This window comes from Monodelphis domestica, chromosome 6 (assembly GCF_027887165.1).
Source record: "Monodelphis domestica isolate mMonDom1 chromosome 6, mMonDom1.pri, whole genome shotgun sequence".
Taxonomy (NCBI): domain Eukaryota; kingdom Metazoa; phylum Chordata; class Mammalia; order Didelphimorphia; family Didelphidae; genus Monodelphis; species Monodelphis domestica.
This window is the reverse complement of record NC_077232.1, coordinates 14,054,267-14,075,870: the sequence shown is the minus strand read 5'-3', so window position 1 is coordinate 14,075,870 and position 21,604 is coordinate 14,054,267. Positions and strand designations below refer to the sequence as shown.

Sequence of the window (21,604 nt, the reverse complement as noted above, 5' to 3'; positions counted from 1 at the left end):
TTTGCCCAATTATATGGCAATAAATACACCAATTTAGGAGAAATGGATGAATATATACAAAAATACAAACTGCCTAGACTAACAGAAGAGGAAATAGAATTCTTAAATAATCCCATATCAGAAATTGAAATCCATCAAGCCATCAAAGAACTTCCTAAGAAAAAATCCCCAGGGCCTGATGGATTCACCTGTGAATTCTATCAAACATTCAGAGAACAGTTGACCCCAATACTATACAAACTATTTGACATAATAAGCAAAGAGGGAGTTCTACCAAACTCCTTTTACGACACAAACATGGTACTGATTCCAAAACCAGGCAGGTCAAAAACAGAGAAAGAAAACTATAGACCAATCTCCCTAATGAATATAGATGCAAAAATTTTAAATAGGATACTAGCAAAAAGACTCCAGCAAGTGATCAGAAGGATCATTCACCATGATCAAGTAGGATTCATACCAGGGATGCAGGGCTGGTTCAACATTAGGAAAACCATCCACATAATTGACCACATCAACAAGCAAACTAGCAAGAACCACATGATTATCTCAATAGATGCAGAAAAAGCCTTTGATAAAATACAACACCCATTCCTATTAAAAACACTAGAAAGCATAGGAATAGAAGGGTCATTCCTAAAAATAATAAACAGTATATATCTAAAACCAACAGCTAATATCATCTGCAATGGGGATAAACTAGATGCATTCCCAATAAGATCAGGAGTGAAACAAGGATGCCCATTATCACCTCTACTATTTGACATTGTACTAGAAACACTAGCAGTAGCAATTAGAGAAGATAAAGAAATTGAAGGTATCAGAATAGGCAAGGAGGAGACCAAGTTATCACTCTTTGCGGATGACATGATGGTCTACTTAAAGAACCCTAGAGATTCAACCAAAAAGCTAATTGAAATAATCAACAACTTTAGCAAAGTTGCAGGATACAAAATAAACCCACATAAATCATCAGCTTTTCTATATATCTCCAACACAGCTCAGCAGCAAGAACTAGAAAGAGAAATCCCATTCAAAATCACCTTAGACAAAATAAAATACCTAGGAATCTATCTCCCAAGACAAACACAGGAACTATATGAACACAACTACAAAACACTCGCCACACAACTAAAACTAGACTTGAACAATTGGAAAAACATTAACTGCTCATGGATAGGACGAGCCAATATAATAAAAATGACCATCCTACCCAAACTTATTTATCTATTTAGTGCCATACCCATTGAACTACCAAAATACTTCTTCACTGATTTAGAAAAAACCATAACAAAGTTCATTTGGAAGAACAAAAGATCAAGGATATCCAGGGAATTAATGAAAAAAAACACATATGATGGGGGCCTTGCAGTCCCTGACCTAAAACTATATTACAAAGCAGCAGTCATCAAAACAATTTGGTACTGGCTAAGAAACAGAAAGGAAGATCAGTGGAATAGACTGGGGGAAAACGACCTCAGCAAGACAGTATACGATAAACCCAAAGATCCCAGCTTTTGGGACAAAAATCCACTATTCGATAAAAACTGCTGGGAAAATTGGAAGACAGTGTGGGAGAGACTAGGAATAGATCAACACCTCACACCCTACACCAAGATAAATTCAAAATGGGTGAGTGACTTAAACATAAAGAAGGAAACCATAAGTAAATTGGGTAAACACAGAATAGTATACATGTCAGACCTTTGGGAGGGGAAAGGCTTTAAAACCAAGCAAGATATAGAAAGAATCACAAAATGTAAAATATATAATTTTGACTACATCAAACTAAAAAGCTTTTGTACAAACAAAACCAATATAACTAAAATCAGAAGGGAAACAACAAATTGGGAAAAAATCTTCATAGAAACCTCTGACAAAGGTTTAATTACTCATATTTATAATGAGCTAAATCAATTGTACAAAAAATCAAGCCATTCTCCAATTGATAAATGGGCAAGGGAAATGGATAGGCAGTTCTCAGATAAAGAAATCAAAACTATTAACAAGCACATGAAGAAGTGTTCTACATCTCTTATAATCAGAGAGATGCAAATCAAAACAACTCTGAGGTATCACCTCACACCTAGCAGATTGGCTAACATAACAGCAAAGGAAAGTAATGAATGCTGGAGGGGATGTGGCAAAGTAGGGACATTAATTCATTGCTGGTGGAGCTGTGAACTGATCCAACCATTCTGGAGGGCAATTTGGAACTATGCCCAAAGGGCGACAAAAGAATATCTACCCTTTGACCCAGCCATAGCACTGCTGGGTCTGTACCCCAAAGAGATAATGGACACAAAGACTTGTACAAAAATATTCATAGCTGCGCTCTTTGTGGTGGCCCAAAACTGGAAAACGAGGGGATGCCCATCAATTGGGGAATGGCTGAACAAACTGTGGTATATGTTGGTGATGGAGTACTATTGTGCTAAAAGGAATAATAAAGTGGAGAAGTTCCATGGAGACTGGAACAACCTCCAGGAAGTGATGCAGAGCGAGAGGAGCAGAACCAGGAGAACATTGTACACAGAGACTAATACACTGTGGTATAATCGAACGTAATGGACTTCTCCATTAGGGGCGGTGTAATGTCCCTGAACAACTTTCAGGGATCCAGGAGAAAAAAAACACCATTCATAAGCAAAGGATAAACTATGGGAGTGGAAACACCGAGAAAAAGCAACTGCCTGAATACAGAGGTTGAGGGGACATGACAGAGGATAGACTTTAAATGAACACTCTAATGCAAATACTATCAACAAAGCAATGGGTTCAAATCAAGAAAACATCTAATGCCCAGTGGACTTACGCGTCGGCTATGGGGGGTGGGGGGGAGGAAAAGAAAATGATCTATGTCTTTAACGAATAATGCTTGGAAATGATCAAATAAAATATATTTAAAAAAAAAAAACAAAACCAAAAAAAAAATGTTCTATCCTAGAACATGGGGACCTGGAATAAGAGAATTCAGGAGTACAATAAGGAAATATGTTATGTCCTCCACTTGCCCAGGAAGTAAGGAAAAATCATTCACCTTAGATTCATCCCCTGCTAAGGAAATTGCAAAGGCTGAAATCCAAAGTAGAGTGTTTAAGTTTAAAGCTGCCAAAAGGTTCACAGACATGTGGTATACTTCTGATTGTACTATGTGATTGTCTTCAGGTCAGTTGCTTTTCTAATGATAAATATGACATTTTCTTATAATTTTTTCATTCTTATTTTATTTCTTCTTGATTATTCATGGAGTCATTAGCAGCAACTTGTCCAAACCTTATTTTAAAAGAATCATATTCTTCAGTGATCTTATATACATCTTTGTCATTTCACTAATTCTAGTTTTTAAGTCCTTTTCTACAGTGAATTTTAATAATCATTTTCCTTTTGATTATAATAGAAGCATATTTTTAATCACTTCTCATGTAACAACAGTTTTATGTTACTTGTCATTTCAATGGGTGATGGAAGAAATGTAAAGCAGTAGAGAATTTGGAAGTTGAGATTTTAAAACTAATAAAATAACCCATCTGAAATTGAATTGCAAGACATATACAGAAAAAAAAAATATTTTTAAATGAAGGAAAAAACTGAATAAGTTCTGATGCATGACTATTTTCTCATTTTTATTATGTCTTATGGCAATTATCTACTATTACATTCAAAGTATCATTCATGAAACAACAGGAAAAGAACAATTAGACTTTGGTAAAAGATTGTTCACATCAGATTATGATTATACAATAAAATAATTTATAGAAAAGAATCAAAGGCATAAAAGTTTATTGTACCATTTTATACATGCAAAATCATCCTATTCAGTTGGGACTTAATAATTCTTCAACAAATTATCTCTCCCATATGTATAATTCATCAAATAATAGCCAATAAATGTAATGACTGATATGACCTGGATAAACATATTGGGGAAAGAATAGACTTCCAGATTTGCAAATCTTTTTAAATCAGCATCCTGGATAGGCTTATGCATAATTAGAAATGTGATACAAACTCAACCAAGAATTAGAAATCAAGCCTTCATATTTTAAAATTCATTAATTATTCCATAATTATATGTATCATCCCTATTGTAGGTGTCTACTCCATATAATGTATTTCTTTATAACTACTTTTAATTCTTCCTCTATTAAAAAATCAGGCAACATGACTCCATTCAAAATATTATTTGATTCCAATGAAAATGAAAGAAATAACAACAGAAAATAAAAGTTATACAAGCCAGGCTATTTGAAATATTTTATTAAGGAAATTAAGAACTATATCTCTATGATTGGTGAGGAAGAGATTGAGATCACATTGCTCCTCAGAGACTAACTTTGTTTTTCAGTATCTCCAGAGTATTTCTGTCTGACCTCAGAAGGATCACATAGCATTTGGGAGCAAAGAAACAAGTGAGAATCCCAGCACTGGAGAGTAAGATGGACAAGACCTCCATGGCCACCATGGCCTTTCCCTTAGTGCTCTGATATGTGGGCAGGAAGGAAATCCAGACGCTGCAGAAAACTAACATGGCGAAAGTCAAATACTTGGCTTCATTGAAAGTGTCTGGCAGTTTCCTTGCCAGAAAGGCCATCATGAAGCTAACCAAGGCCAGGAAGCCCATGTAGCCTAGAACAGAGTAGAAGAAAAAGAGCGATCCCTCATTGCACTGAATGACAATGAGGGAAGCCTCGGAGTGTATATCCCTCTCAAGGAATGGGGCATGTGTTCCAAGCCAGATGCCACAGAGACACATTTGGATAAGAGTACAGATACAAATGAGAAAATAAGATGTTGTGGAGCCTAGCCACTTGCGGAGCCCACTCCCTGGCTTGGTGGCCGCAAAGGCCAGAACCACAGTTAGAGTTTTGGCCAAGATAGAAGCAATGGCCAAGGTGAACACTACTGCAAATGAGATTTGTCTCAGGAGGCAAGTGGCTTGAGTAGGAAGACCAATGAAGAGCAAGGGACAGAGGAAACAAAGGGTGAGGGAAATGAGAAGAGTGTAGCTGAGACTGCGGTTATTGGCTTTGACTATGGGGGTGTCTCTGTGCTTCACAAAGACTCCAAGGACTAGAACAGTGAGCAGGGATAAGCCAAGAGCTGCAGAAGCCAGAACCATTCCCAGAGGTTCTTCATAAGCCAGGTAAGTTATCGTCTTGGGGAGGCATCTATCTCTCTCCTTGCTTGGATGCTGATCTTCAGGGCATTGCAGACATTGCTGTGCATCTATGAATAAAACAAAAATGAATCTCTCGTTATATAGAAAGAATAGTTTTATTTCTCCAATAAATAACAGCATTAGTCATTCTACATAGAGCTCCATCTTTTTTTTCTACTCCTCCTCAGGCAGGACATGAATTTTAGAGGTTCAATAAGATAAACCCATATTTTAGTGTCTCCACATCTTCATATATGGATAAAATAATGTGTTCAAATATTGCTTTACTATAATTTTCTTAATAAACAAAAATTAAAGTGTCTCTAATCCATTTAAAAATCAAATCTTCTACAACGAGGCCTAAATTGATAAGTAACCAATTTAAATATAATCATCTATGTTCAAAGTAGAAATGAGAAAATGAAATATTTTATTATTTTTTTCATAGATAGACCACATATCATTGAATAAATAGATGGAAAAGATTTTTTATTTGATTTTGATTATTTTAATATTTTAAATTATATAAATTTTATACAAGTTATATTTTATGTAACTTAAATTTTTCTGAGTTATTTTGGGCTCCTGATTATGGTGATGTAAATATTCTTCAATTAAACTGACTACTGTTAATTTTGAAAAAGATCTTGACTTTTTCATCAGAACCTATATTTTGCATCTATGACAATGACTCCCTAGATTCAAGCTTAGTAAATATAGATTTCAGCCCTGATATCTTTATGGTTTCCATCATCAGGGTGATATTTCTATTGTATATATTTTAATTACTATAGCATCCATGACTATTCCCCATACTAGGTAGATATCTTGACTATGTACATAAATATTTAAGTCTTTCTTTCATTTTTGGCTCAACTATTAATAAATGGTATGATCATGAACTTTGTTATTTATTTAATCTCATGTGATTAGGCTAGAAAGTGAAATTTAAAGGCATAAGTGAAAGCTTATTGAAAACAAAACTTGATTAACTAGCATTTAATCAAAATTTGGTACCTTAGAAATAATTCATTATTCAATAAAATCATATAGTAAACGCAATAATTTTTTGAAAATATTAGGGGATAAAATATATTTTCTACCATCAAATCTGGGATAAGAATATTTAATAAATAGAAATTAATCTTGGAGACCTTATACTAAATTTATAAATATATTTTAATAAAGAGAAAGAAATAGAGAAAGAAGATATCACCGACAAACTCCCCAAAATCAGTCACCATGTTACTTCCCCTTCATCAGATCCTGGATTCCCAATGTGCCCTGAACTATTAACTAAGTTGGGGTCAAAGGGCCCAGCTACCCATATAATTGTGCCAGACAAAATGAGACCTGGCAAGGAGCATTTTGAGTGCAGGAAGTTATGGGAGTACAAGAGATAGTCCTTCTGCATCCCATCTTAATGTACATGTGCCAAATATGAGTTATACTTTTATGTTATTTTCACACAACATATATATATATACATATATATATAAGAAAATATATATAAGAAAAATGAATCAGGAAGGGTAACAAGTCACCCTACATAACTTATATTTGCAGTATATCCACTCAATATCCCAATTTCATTCAAGTGTAACCATCACAAGATTTATAACATCCTTTTCCTTATACCCATCAGGAAATGGAGGCAGCCATAAATTTTCAGCATATTGGACCCTGGTTATTTTATTCAACCATGGCAATCAAGAGAGAAATTATACCAGAAAAGTAAATAAACTACAATATGGTACTCAATCTCATAAATTCTATTCTGGTTATGCACTGGAAAAAAAGGCAAGGTAAGGGAAAAGGGAAATAGGTTGTGGTGAACAATACAGTTTATGTATCAGTTATAAATATTAAGTAATTCTGAAAGTGGAAGACTTATCAAGGGAGTCATAAATTGTTTTTGTTTTTCCTAATATGCATCATTCCTTATAACTACATCATATTGTGAGTAGATTATTGTTATATTCCTAAAATAATTCGTATTATAGAGGCAGAGCTAAGATGGCCACAGAGTAGGTAGCAGGAAGTGCCAGACTCTTCTTATAACCAATGAATACGAAGCATATAAAAAGACAAAAATGAAAATCAGATGAGTGAAGGGGCTCTGTCATGGGTATAGCATCGAAGATAGGCAGGTTTTGGACATTTCCTCTCTATATGGGTATAAATTACACCTAACAAAGCTCAAGTTGATCACCCCTCCATTATACCACTTACCATGCCAGAGTCAGAGTGAGAACCAGGACAATCTCTAAATTCTCAGGGAGTGTCTGAGGGCACCACAGACTTACCCCTGAGGGCAGTGCAAGGCCTTGGCAGTGAGACTTGGATCCCAAGGCTGAAGAACACGGAACCTGGGCACAGAGATAGGGCAAAAATGATCTGACCAAAACAAATGCCACAGAGACTTGAAAAATAGTCTCCAAGCAAAACACTTTATAACTCTCTACACAAATAACTGCTGGACCCACTCATTCAGACTTCTGCCTGGGATAAGAAGATAATACAGAGACAAAAATTAAGATAGAAAAGACCACCAACATGCAAAAAAAAAAACAATCCATAAGACTATGGGGCCAGGGGGAAAGAACTCTTATAAGAAGGAGAGGAAGAGAGTGGTAATAGGTAATACTTAAAGAGAGTCAAAAATGCAAAATAAATATTTTGGAATACATCAATTTCAAAAGGTTCTGTACAAACAAAACCAATGTAACTAAAATAAGAAGGAAATCATCAAATTGGGAAGCAATCTTCATAAAAACCTCTGACAAAAGTTTAATTACTCAAATTTACAAAGAGCTAAATCAATTGTACAAAAAATCAAGCAATTCTCCAATTGATAAATGGCAAGGGACATGAACAGGCAGTTCTCAGCCAAAGAAATCAAAACTATTACTAAGCGCATGATAAAGTGCTCTACATCTCTTATAATCAGAGAGATGCAAATCAAATCAACTCTGAGGTTCCACCTCACACCTAGCAGATTGGCTAACATGACAGCTATGGAAAGTAATGAATGCTGGAGGGGATGTGGCAAAGTAGGGACACTAATTCATTGCTGGTGGAGTTGTGAATTGATCCAACCATTCTGGAGGACAATTTGGAACTATGCCCAAAGGGCGACAAAAGAATGTCTACCCTTTGATCCAGCTATAGCACTGCTGGCTCTGTACCCCAAAGAAATAATAAAGAATAAAAAAACTTGTACAAGAATATTCATAGCTGCACTCTTTGTGGTGGCAAACAATTGGAAAATGAGGGGATGCCTTTCAATTGGGGAATGGCTGAACAAATTGTGGTATATGTTGGTGATGGAATACTATTGTGCTAAAAGGAATAATAAAGTGTTGGAATTTCATGGAGTCTGGAACATCCTCCAGGAAGTGATGCAGAGCAAAAGGAACAGAACCAAGAAATCATTATACACAAAGACTAATGCACTGTGGTACAATCAAAGGTAATAGAGTTCTCCATTAGGGACAATGCAATGTCCCTGAACATTCTGCAGGGATCTAAAAAACACTATCCACAAGCAGAGGATAAACTGTGAGAATAAAAACACCGAAAAAAGCAACTGATTGACTACAGGGGTGGAGGGGATATGACTGAGGAGAAACTCTAAACAAACACTCTAGAGCAAATACCAACCACACAGAAATGGGTATGAGTCAAGAACACATATGATACCCAGTGGAGTCATGTGCTGGCTATGGGAGAGGTGCGGAGGGGGGGAGGAAAAGAAAATAATTTTTGTTTCCAATGAATAATATTTGGAAATGACAAAATAAAATAATGTTTAAAAAATTAAATTAAATTAAAATTAAAAGAAAAAAAATTAGAGGGGAATAAGAAGAGAGGGGTGGAAAGTAAGGTAAAATAAGTATGCAGAATAAGGGGACTGATTAAAACCAAAAAAATTAGTATAAAATGAAATAATGAAAGAAGAAAGAGAGGACCAAAAGAGGAATAAAATGATGTGGAATACACAAGTGGTAATCATAACTCTGGATGTGAATGGGATGAACCCACCCATAAAGTGGAAGCAAAGAGCAGAGTGGATTATAAACTAAAATCCAACATATGTTGTCTATGAGAAACATATATGAGGCAGGTAGACACACATTGGGAAAAGGTAAGGGGCTGGAGCATAATTTATTGGGCATCAACTAAGGAAAAGAAGTCAGGAGTCACAATCATGATATCTGAAAAAGCCAAAGTAAAAACAGATCTGATTAAAAGATATAGGGAAGGTAATTACAACCTGATAAAAGCAGTATAGACAATGAAGAAATAATAGTACTCAACATGTATGCACCAATAGTATAGCACCCAGATTTTTAAAGGAGAAACAGTTGGAGCTTAAGGAGGAAAGAGATAGCAAACTATACTAGTGGGAGACCTGAAGCTTCCTCTATCAGAACTAGATTAAACAAACCAAAAAATAAACAAGAAAGAGGTAAGAGATGTGGATGAAATCTTGGGAAATTGGAGTTAATAGATACATGGAGAAAAATAAATAGGGACAAAAAAGTAATACACCTTTTTTTCAGGAGCACATGGTATATTCACAAAGACTGACCTTGTACTAGGGCATAAAAACATTGCAAACAAATGCAAAAAAAGCATAAATAATAAATGCATCTTCTTTTTTCAGATCATAATGCAATAAAATTAAGAATACATGGAGAGGTGAATCAAAAATTAACTGGACATTAAATAATGTGATTTTCCTAAACTGGTTTAAAAAAAATAAATCATAGAAATAATTAATGATTTCATCAAAGAGAATAACAATGAGGAAACAATATATCAAAATCTATAGGATGCAGCCAAATCAGTACTCAAGGGAAAATTTATGTCCCTGAGTGCACATGTCAACAAATCAGAGAGGTAAACTAGAAAGAGAACAAATTAAAAAGCCCCAGATAAAAATTAAATTGGAAATCCTAAAAATCAATGTAGAAATTAATAAAATTGAAAGTAAAATAATTATTGAATTAATAAATAAGAGTAGGAGCTGGTACATTGAAAAAAGAAATAAAATAATGTACTGACTAATTTAATTAAATAAATAAATAATATATGTACTAAAAATAAAAATGCCAACCTCACATCTAATAAAGAAGAAATTAAGGTAATTATTAAGAACTATTTTGCCCAAATACCTGCCAATAAAGACAATCTAAGTAAAATGGATGGATGTTTACAGAAATACAAATTACATATATTAACAAAAGAGGAAATAGAATAATTAAACAATCTCATTTCAGAAAAAAATAAACTGAACAAGCCATCAAACAACTCCCTAAGAAAAAACCCTCAGGGCCTAATGGATTCAAAAGTGCATTCTGTCAAACACTTAAAGAACAAGTAATTACAATAGTATAAAAACTATTTGACAAAATAAGCAAAGAAGTTTTACCAAATTCCTTTTATGACACAAATATGGTACTGGCTCCAAAGTCAGGCAGACCAAATACAGAGGAAGAAAACTACAGACCAATCTCCTAAATGAATATAGATGCAAAAATCTTAAATAGAATTCTAGCAAAAAGACTCCAGAAAATGATCATAAGGATTATTGACTATGACCAGGTGGAATTTATACCAGGAATTCAAGGATGATTTAATATTATGAAAACCATCCACATAATTGACCATGTAAACAACCAAAGCAACAGAAATCACATGATTACGTCAATAGATGCAGAAAAAAATCTTTGACAAAATACAAGATTCATTCCTATCAAAAAACACTAGAAAGTATAGGAATAGATGGGTCTTTCCTAAAAATAATAAACAGTATAAATTTAAAACCATCAGCAAGTATTATCTGAAATGGAGTCAAGTTAGAAGCCTTCCCAATAAGATCAAGAGTGAAACAAGGATACCCATTTTCACTTCTATTATTTAACATTGTACTAGAAACCCTAGCAGTAGCAATTACAAAAGAAAATGAAATTGAAGGTATTAAAATAGGCAATGAGGAGACCAAGCTATCACTCTTTTGAGTTAATATGATCATCTACTTAAAGAATCCTAGAGAATTAACTAAAAAGCTATTGGAAATATTTAACAACTTTAACAAAGTTGTAGGATACAAAATAAACCCATATGAATCATCAGCATTTCTATATATTTCCAACACAACTCATTATCAAGAGTTAGAAAGAGAAATCCCATTTAAAATCACCCTAGACAATATAAAATAGTTAGTAAACTATATGCCAAGACAAACACAGGAATTATATGAACACAACTACAAAATACTTTTCACAACATTGAAACTATATCAAAATAAGTGGAAAAATATTAATTTCTCATGGGTAGGATGAGATAATATAATAAAAATGACAATCCAACACAAATTAAGTTACTTATTCAATGCCATACCTATTGAATTACCAAGAATCATTTTTATTGAATTAGAAAAAAAAAAACTGTAACAAAGTTCATTTGGAAGAACCAAAGATCAAGAATATCAAGGGAAAAAATTTTAAATGTGAAAAATGGGGACCTAGCATTAACAGTTCTTTAACTGCATTATAAAGCAGTAGTCATCAAAACAACATGGTACTGGCTAAGATACAGAAGAGAGGATCAATGGAATAGACTTGGGGTAAATGTCCTCAGCAAGATAGGATACAATAAAGCCAAAGATCCCAACTTTGGGGACAAGAACCCACTGTTTGACAAAAACTGGGAAAATTGGGAAACCGTATGGGAGAGACTTGATTTAGAACAACAGTCTGGACAGCTGTTTCTGAAAAAATTTCTCACTACAGCACAGGCATTTTAAACAGTCTCCTGATGTAAGAAATCATCTCCTTTGATAGTACATTAAGACCCAATTGCAACTCAGCCGCTTCCATAAATTTGTCCAAGAATGCAGCAGGTGACTCCCCTAGATCTTGCTTAATATATTCAAATTTTGACCAGGCACCAGGTCTTCTTGAATTCCTTTTCATAACCTCAGTTATAAATTCTCTAGCTTGTTTCAATACTCTATAACTACACTGAACTTAAGTCAATTTCCTCATAAATCTCTGGTCATGGTGTTAGATCAGGATTATTCTGGGTTTTTTCTATGCACTGTTCCCTCTCCGTTCTCATTAATAGCTCCTCTTATGGAAGAAATCAGCATAGTCAGGGTCAAAGATCCTCCTTTTTATTGAATCTAATTCAGTTGAGGAGAATTTCTTTTGAGATTTTAGATGAATAATCCCCCTGACTACAGTAACAACAGGCAGGTCTCTCAAGGGAAGCAATGAAGTAGGTGTTTTATCTAATGCCTCAGTTTCCCTTTCTAGCCTACTTGGGAGTATTTGATGTTACATCACTTCCCTCAGCTAATTTCTCAACACTAGGCACATCAACATTTTAAAATTCAAAACCAGTATTTTTTCCCTTTACATTATTTACAAGAGTTGAATTAAAACATGTCTCCATCATATCCAGTTTTGTTTGCATTAATGCCATCATCTGTTACATCTCTGAGACCCTGAATACCATTGTAAAAACCATCTTGATCTTATAGACAACCACAATAAAAATCCATTTATATTTATATATATATAATAGCAACACCCATTAAAGACAAAGGTAACTGTTAACACACTATCTGTATTGACAATTGCATTATTGGTCTTATCATATCCCAATTTAACAATCCATAAACACATCCTGGTATAATACTAAAAAATTTATATGGTATCATCAGCAAATAATCATAGACAACTTCCATTAGTGCCTGTAACATGTTAGCAGTCATATGAGTAATGAGGGGATAACACTGGATATAGGAAGGGTTGTGTAAAATTACCCTCCACTTTGAAAAACCCAAGCCTCTATCAAAGATCTTCACTTCCACAGGATGCAACTGTGGTGCTGAAGGACAGCAGCCCACTCCAGCAAGCATCTTAAAATTCTACTGCCTGCTGGCACTTGATTGACAGCTTCAGGAAATTCCAAGCCTCTCAGGTCAAAGTTCCCTCTCAAGTGTCAGTAAAAAGCACTGACACAAGTTTGAAAAAAATCCCTTACATCCTTGCCCCCAAAGTAACCTAGGTTAAAACCACCTGTCTCAGCCAAACTGTAATTTAGAGTGGTTTGGGGATGGGATTAGATATTTTAATGTAGGCCAGTATCCGAAGGACAACTGTTTTGGGAAAGCTAACAAGTCTAGTCTAGGCAGAGCCTGACCTGAGGAAACAAACACAGATCACTCTATAACACGGACAGATTGTAGGATTTATTCAACAAGAGATGGTGAAAAGGGGATTGGGGATAATCCTAAACTAATGTCAACTATCTAAAACCTCACTGATCTAAATAACACTTCATAGAGATTTCTTCACAGATTTTGAGCCACACTGATTCTTACCTATCTGTTTAAGATCCCAGACCCTAATATAAATAAACCTATACTAACCCCCAAATCCACTTTTGATGCTCAAAGAGGTAGTGGGTTTGGGCAGTTACTCAGGGTGGCCAAGGAGAGATCCTGGATCCATATGGATCTCAGAGCTAATCTAACAGACAGATGTTTCAGGATCACACCAGCCAGCAGGGAAGCAGGTAAGACAGAAAAGATAAAGTAGAAACTAATACCAAGAGCAAACTGCCAGTCTCTCCAGGTCAAAATGAGACGGAGGGGAGGTACGGGAGGGGAAAACAAAGAGTGAGTGAGAGAGAGAGAGAGAGAGAGAGAGAGAGAGAGAGAGAGAGAGAGAGAGAGAGAGAGAGAGACAGAGAGAGAGAGAGACAGAGAGACAGAGACAGAGACAGAGACAGAGACAGAGACAGAGACAGAGAACTCAACTGTCTCTTAGTAAAAGCTTAACTCTCCCCTGCAGAATTCCAGAATCTTTTACTCTGCTTCTCCATCTCCCTGATGTTGTAAGGAAAGTGGTAAAATTTGAAGAAAAGTGGCATGAGAACAGTATTAAGATTCTGGAACTTTGGAAAGGGTTTAGGCTGACAGCTAGAAAGTTAGGGGGCTCTCTGGAGAATCTCTGGAGGAGTCAGCTGCAGATTTGTTGGTGGTTATCCTTTCCTGATTCCAGTTTGCTGTTTTTCATCAAAGTAGTTCTTGGTGAACCTGATCCAGCTACAGAAACTGTGAGATCAAGTCTGGATCCTTTTGGATCTAAAATGTTCCCTGGCCTTAGCAAAGCCTTACCCAGACCCTTTCCTTAATTCTAACAAAGGGGGATATAGTTGAGGATTTTAGTTAAGATTCGAGACTGTAGGTTTGGGTTAGAGAGAAACAGAGTAGAAAATTTTCTAAGAAGAAATCCCTTTGAAAAAATTATTAGATCTGGTGGGGACAGATGGATTAAAATTAGTTTAGATAATATCAAGTCTCCTTTTCACCTTTCCCTTATTTATTAAACCCAAACTGTACTGTGATTATATATTATCTGTGTTAATTAGCTTAGGGTCTGGCTCTGGCTGCCCTGGGCTTATCTACCCTTCCCAAACCAGATTACAGGCCCTGTAATATAATGCCTGAAACTAAAAGTTAAATCAGATAGTATATATTATGCATATATATACACATACATATATAAGTGTATAAATAGTTATATCACTGCACACCCACTTCATCTGCTCTCTTACTTATAACACCACCAAGATAGATTCAGAATTGAGTAAACAATTTAAATATAAAGCAGGAAACTATAAGTAAATTAGGTGGACATAGAATAATGTACCTCTCTTATTTATGGGAAAGGAAAGAAATTAAGAATAGCAAGGAATAGAGAATATTCTAAAATATAGAAAGAATAATTTTGATTACATTAAATTAAAAATATTTTGTACAGACAAAACCAATGTAGCCAAAATTAGAAGGGAAGAAACAAATTGGGAAAATTCTTTATAACAAAAACCATTGACAAAAGTCTAATTTCTCAAATTTATAAGGAGCTAAATCAATTGTACAAAAATATCAAGAAATTCCCAATTGATAAATGGGCTAAGGACACAATAGGAAATTTTCAGATAAAGACATCAAAATTGTCAATAAGAATATGAAAAAGTGTTCTAAATGTATCATAATTAGAGAAATGCAAATCAAAACAAATCTGAGGTACCATATCATACCTAGCAGGTTGGCTAATCTGAGAGCAAAAAAAAAGGTAATAAATGTTGGAGGGGATATGGCAAAATTGAGACACTAATGCATTGCTGGTGGAGTTGTGAATTGATCCAACCATTCTGGAAGGCAATTTGGAATTTTACCCAAAGGACTTTAAAAGACTGCTTACCCTTTGATCCAGCCATAGCACTGCTGAGTTTGTACCCCCAAAGAGATAATAGGGGAAAATACTTGTACAAAAATAATGATAGCCATGCTTTGTGGTGGCAAAAAATTGGAAAATATGGGGATGCCCTTTGATTGGAGAATGGCTGAACAAGTTGTTGTATCTGTTGGTGATAGAATATTATTGTGCTAAAAGGAATAATAAGTTGAAGGAATTCCATGTGAACTGGAGTAACCTCCAAAACTTGATGCAGAGTAGAACCAGGAGAACATTTTATACAGAGACTGATACATGGAAGCACAATCAAATATAATGGAGTTCTTTATTAGCAGCAATGCAATGATACAGGACAATTCTGAGGGACTTATGAGAAAGAACACTAGCCCCATTCAGAGAAAGAACTGTGGGAGTAGAAACACAGAAGAAAAACAACTGCTTGATCACATAGTTCGATGGGGAAATGATCACTCTGTTGCAAATATTTATAATATGGAAATAGGCCTTGATCAATGATACATGTAAAACCCAGTTGCATTGCTCATTGGCTATGGGAAGAAGGGGAGGATGAAGGAGGAGAGGGAAAGAATATGAATCATGTAACCATGGAAAAATATTCTAAATTAACTTAATTAATTAAAAAGTAATATAAAATAAAATCCTTTATATTTTTGAAATTTTAGAAATCAGAGCCAATGGAACTTTTCTCCTGTTATGGTATATATCAGTCAGTCAGTGCCCTTAACATTGTTATAACTATATCCTTCTTCCTTTCATAGCAAGTTTCTATAATCAGGGCAAGTCAGCAGTAGAAGTTTGGTTAGTAAAATATTAAATCTATTAAATAATAGATTGATACTGGAACAACTCTGAGTTCCTATAATAAAATGCATGGATGAAAAATTTTATAATTGCAATCATCAAATTATATATGAATTATAGCCTCCTAATGGGACAATTAGACAAATCAAAAAGACAAAAATGGATGGGAAGAAAAAGTTTTCTAATTAAACAGAATAGTAAAATTTGAGAAAGCAACAGGATTAGGCTGTATTATTTAAGAACTACATACATGAGCATATGATTTAATTCTAAGTTATTTTGTCACAAAATTCAGACTTTGTCTTTTAGTAATAAGTTTTTAAATATAGATTAAGGATCTTACATTTAAAATTGTAGAACTAATTATAAAGAAAGTTAAATTATTTTCCCATTTTAATGTATCTTTTTGATCATTTTGAAAGACAGAAAAATTTATTTTACAACTTAAATCTTCATGAATTTTTAAAGATTTTTATATCTGGCACAGAATTTAGGTACAGATAAAAATAGCAACAGATATGTAAAAATTATAATTCTTTGCCACTTCAGATTTGGAGAAACAAATTTGAAACAGTACTGAATTATATTTTCTAGTCATTGCCATATTTTGTCAGAATTTTCTAGGAGTCTCAAATGACTTAGAAACAGAAAAACAGACCCTTTCACAGCTGCTCTGAAAATGAGAATGTCCCAGAGAGGACATTTTTAAGGATCAGCTGATAATCAGATCTAGTTCTATTGCTTAAACGGACATTGGGATTGGGTGACTAGTATGGAAAGAGATTTTCAGATGTTGATGATCATAATTATATTGTTTTAACCTTGAGTTTCATGGTTTTTATGTTTGCTGAGTTTTGTTGCTTGCCTTGGTGATATAAATCTCTTTCTTCAAAATTAGTTTTTTATGAGATCTCCAATTTATTTTATCTGTAGGTTGACATACATTTTGATTATAAAAGTATAAAAAACACATAGCTTTGGCATAGAGATAATTTATTCCTTGAGGAAGTATCTTTGCCCCTCCTTCATAAGTCAAAAGATGAAATTTAAGGAATTAGAACTGCAAGTGGTAGTGAGAATTGATTTAAAGTCACCAATGTCAGGGCAGCTGGGTGGCTCAATGAATTAAGAGTCAGGCCCAGAGGCAGTAGTCCTGTGTTCAAGTCTGGCCTCAGACACTTCCTATCTGTGTGACACTGGGCAAGTCACTTAACCCCCATTTACTAGCCCTTACCACTCTTCTGCCACAGACCCTATATATAGTATTGATTTCAAGATGGTAGGTAAGGGTCTAAAAAACAACTTTAAGTCACTAACTCATTCTTTTGACTCAATTCTGAATTTAATTTAGTTTCAATCCTAATCAATTATGGATCTAATTCAGTTTGTGTATTGTGAGAAAAAATCATTCATTTAAGCAAATTGTGCAAAATCCTTATTTGATTGCTTGAATCTAGCATTGTGAGGTAGGGAAGTTAAACTACCTCTAAGCCACAATTTAGAGATCTTTAATTAAGAACCAGTTAGGCTGACCAAAAACCCAAAGACTGATGACAGGAGTTTTCTTATAATTATATATCTAAAGCAAACTATATATATTTTCTAAAAAACTGGCCCATACTGAAAACTGGACCCGGAAAAAAGAAAGCAATTTCTTCTTGGGCAAGAACTTTGCCTTTTATTGTGTCTTCTTGACTTGTCTAATATTGTGGTGTTCCCAAAGAAGGCACACAATTCATTTGCAGTGAACACAAGTGATTGAATAAATACAGATTTTTGTTTTTAGTTCAGAAATTTTAGTATAGTGAGGAAAACTTTTCTCAGTTTAAGATTCAAAATAAAAAAGAAAGAAATCCAATGTCTCTAATTTGAGAGGACCATTTGTCTTGAGGCACCCACCTGTCTGATTGGAAATTTCCCTGTCAGAGCACAGAGTACATTCGAAACAGCATATGGGCTCCCTTTCACGAATTATCTTCTTGAAACCAGGGCCACAGCTCACACTGCATATGGAAATTGGAGTCTGAGTTTCCATCAAGAGAAGAGAGAAAATATCATGGTAAGAATGACAGATGAAAGACAGATACACTGAGGCAAGGATGATTCCAGATCTCTCCCAAGGAAGGCATTTAGAATAAGGATTTGCAGTGATTCAGAGCAAGAATGATATATATCTCAATGGAAATTTCCTTCTTTTTTCTTCCATTGCTGCAAATCAAAGTTTGCCCAAGTCATGATCACACACAGATGCTCCACAAAGCACAATAAAGTGCCTGATTTTTTAAACATTTTTGTGGCCACCACATTTTCCATCATGTACATCATACTAGTATATCTCCAAAGTGCATTTCATTTTCTACAAATACTTGTGAAGTAATTCACAAGTGACCAGGCTGGCAGAGGGAGACTATTTTTTCTCCAAATAGACCCTATTCTTGCTTTTTTGGTGAAGAATCTTGAATGTTTCAATGAGTCACAGCTTTAGAGAGGTTATAATATAATTATTTAATTAAACCATACAGCATGATTGAATCTAAGAATCAGGTGATTTGATTGGTTTATCTTGTTTTTGAGGCTGGCATTTAGAGTTAATGCTGGAGATTAATAAAGGGTAGAATTTTATGAATGACACAGAAGGATGAAACTGAAGCTGAATATAACTATATATATATATGTATGTATGTATGCATATATATGTATGATCTACATTAGGAAAGGACATAACTAAAACATTTAGATTTGGAGATGTGTCAGTTTCTCATTTGTGTCCATCTCTTCCTAGCTCTTCTTGGAATTTTCTTGGTAAAGATGTTTTGAATGAGTTTAGTATTTCCTACTCCAACTGACTTTAAAATATGAAAAAACTGAGGCAAATGGGGTTAAGGATCTTGCCCAGATAATAGTGGTAGTAAATGACTGAGTATAAATCTGAACTGAGGAAAGGGGTCTTCTTGACTCGAGGCACTCTGTCCATTGCACCAACTTATCTAAATTAAGAATCTCTAAAAGTGAGTTGCATACTAGGAGTTAAGATGACAAAGTAAAATAATGCACTCCTCCAATACACACACACACACACACACACACACAGTAATTAATTGCCTGAAAACCAAAGTAAAGTCAAAGGAAGATGTCTCATTGGGCTAAGAAGACAGAGTAGCCAAGGCAGCACAATATCTGTGGAAAATGGAAGAAATAAAACCAGTTCAGCATGCTTTGACTCTGCCAGAGGCCACAAAGCTCTATCCAGGGAGCAGACCCAGTCCAAGCCATTCAACAGGCATATATCAGGCAGAGAGGGCAAGGAATGGATCCAAGCCAACATAGGCCATTTGAAAGGGGTAGTGAAGTAAAAGAGGACAAGAAAGCAACAAAAACTCACTTAGTATCAGAGTGCCTGAGGCAGAAAGGGAGCAGAGCAGAGTAGGGGACTGGCAAACTGCTGAAACTTACTCTCCCCACATGGCAACAATGCCTAAGGCAGCAGACCCCAAAGCAATGAAGTGACAGAGTGGGAAATCTGCCTAGCTTAAACCACTCAACAGGGGCATTGAAGGCAAAGGCAGGAACGAACACACTTCCAGATGACAGAAGAGTATCTTGAGCAGTAAGCGGGTAGTTTGTCTGGGCAAAGGCACTTGGCAAGAACAAGAAGTAGCAGGGTAGGGACCCATCCAGCCCATAAGACAAAAGGGGAACTGGTAACACAGGGTGTTGAATCTGGTTGGACCAAAACAGCAACAACCTCCCTATGGCAAGCTAACAGAGGCACACTCTCATTGGACTCAATGTGGGAAACAAAGACTGTTTAGCGTACACTAAGTATTAGAGAATCATACTCTGCAATTTATAGCAGTGTTCCCTCTACCCCATGAACTGAGAAGACTCTCAAAATATAGATAAATAAACTGGGAGAAAATGAGCAAAAAAAAAACCTTATCTTAGAAAATTATCTTAGTGGCAGCAAAGATAAAAATATGAACTCAATTGAAAACAATTTTTAAAAGGGAAAATGTGAAGCTTCAGAGAAAAGTCTGAAAGGATGCTTTCTCCCAAAAGAATGCCTGAAAGAACCTGGCAAGTAAAAAAACTAAATAATAAGAAACTTGACAGAAAAACACTATAAATGGGGGGAAAGACTCCTGAAGAAATCAACTCCCTAAAAAATAAAATAAGTAAAAAGAAAATGGAGACAAAATAATACATTGAAAAAAGAAGACCCTGAGGAATAGAAAGGACAAAATGAAAATTCAAGCCAAAAATATTGAGGGGAAAAAACTCTTTAAAAAGTAGGATCAGTCAAGTGAAAAAGGAAACACAAAAACTCAAGGAATAATATTAGACATTAAGTTAAAATTAAAATTAGACAAAGAATTAATGAATCTATATGGCATCAGCAAATAATGAGACAAATTTTAAAAATTAAAAATAAAGGAAAATCTAAAGTGCCTCTCAAGAAAAATATCTGACATGGAAAATAGAAGGAGAGATAATCTAAATATCATTGGAATACCTAAAAGCCATAGTCAGAAAGTGAGTCTGGACATCATATTATAAGAAATCATATGGGAATATTTTCCTGATACCCTTGAGCAAGAGAGGATAATGGAAATTGAGAGAATCCACTAATCACTTCCTGAGACAGACCCCAAAATAGAATACTCCAGGCCTATTATTACTCAAGTCCATATCTCCCAAGACAAGGAAAAAAACTATAACAATCATTCAATAGGAAAATATTCAAATATCAGAGAACATAGTCAGGATTTCACAGGACCTAGCAGATACTATATTAAAGGCCTGGAAATAATGAAATATGATATTCAAAAAGGCAAAGGATTTAGTAATATAATCAAGAATTATATACACAGCAAAACTGAAATTCATACTAAAGGGGGGAATGGAATTTAATGAAATAAAGGAATTCCAGTCATTCTGGACCAAACAGTCAGATACAAAAAGAAAATTTACTGAGCAAATTTTATATTCATAAGACGGATAAAATCCCAAAGTGATAACTTAAGGGTTTCAATAAAACTGAATTGAGTACATTCATACATGGGAATGTGAGATTAAATTAAACCCCAAATTAGAAATCATTAAAATCAAAGAAAAGGTTAATAAAAAGGAAAATAAGAAAAACGCTGTACTAATAAATCAAACAAGGCATTGGTTTTATGAAAAAAATAAGAAAATATATAAATTATTAACTAACTTGATTTCAAAAAAGAAAGAATAAAGCCTAATTATTAGTATCAAAAGAGAAAAAAGATAAAATCACAATCAATGAAGAAGAAATTATAGCAATTATTGGAAGACATTTTTCTAACTATCTGCTGTT

General features: G+C 34.6%; 1 protein-coding gene across 2 annotated transcripts in view; it reads right to left on the bottom strand.

Annotated features, from left to right (window-relative positions):
• Positions 1-4,296: 4,296 nt before the first annotated feature.
• VN2R643 (vomeronasal 2 receptor 643) overlaps positions 4,297-21,604 on the bottom strand; it is a 96,036-nt gene continuing 78,728 nt past the window's right edge. Inside the window, exons 5-6 of one of the 2 annotated variants that reach the window (XM_056801017.1) lie at positions 18,163-18,286; positions 4,297-5,229 (exon numbers count right to left, since the gene is read on the bottom strand). In XM_056801017.1, coding sequence (XP_056656995.1) covers positions 4,325-5,229; positions 18,163-18,286 — 1,029 coding nt within the window. In that variant the 3' untranslated portion in view covers positions 4,297-4,324. 2 annotated transcript variants of the gene reach the window in all.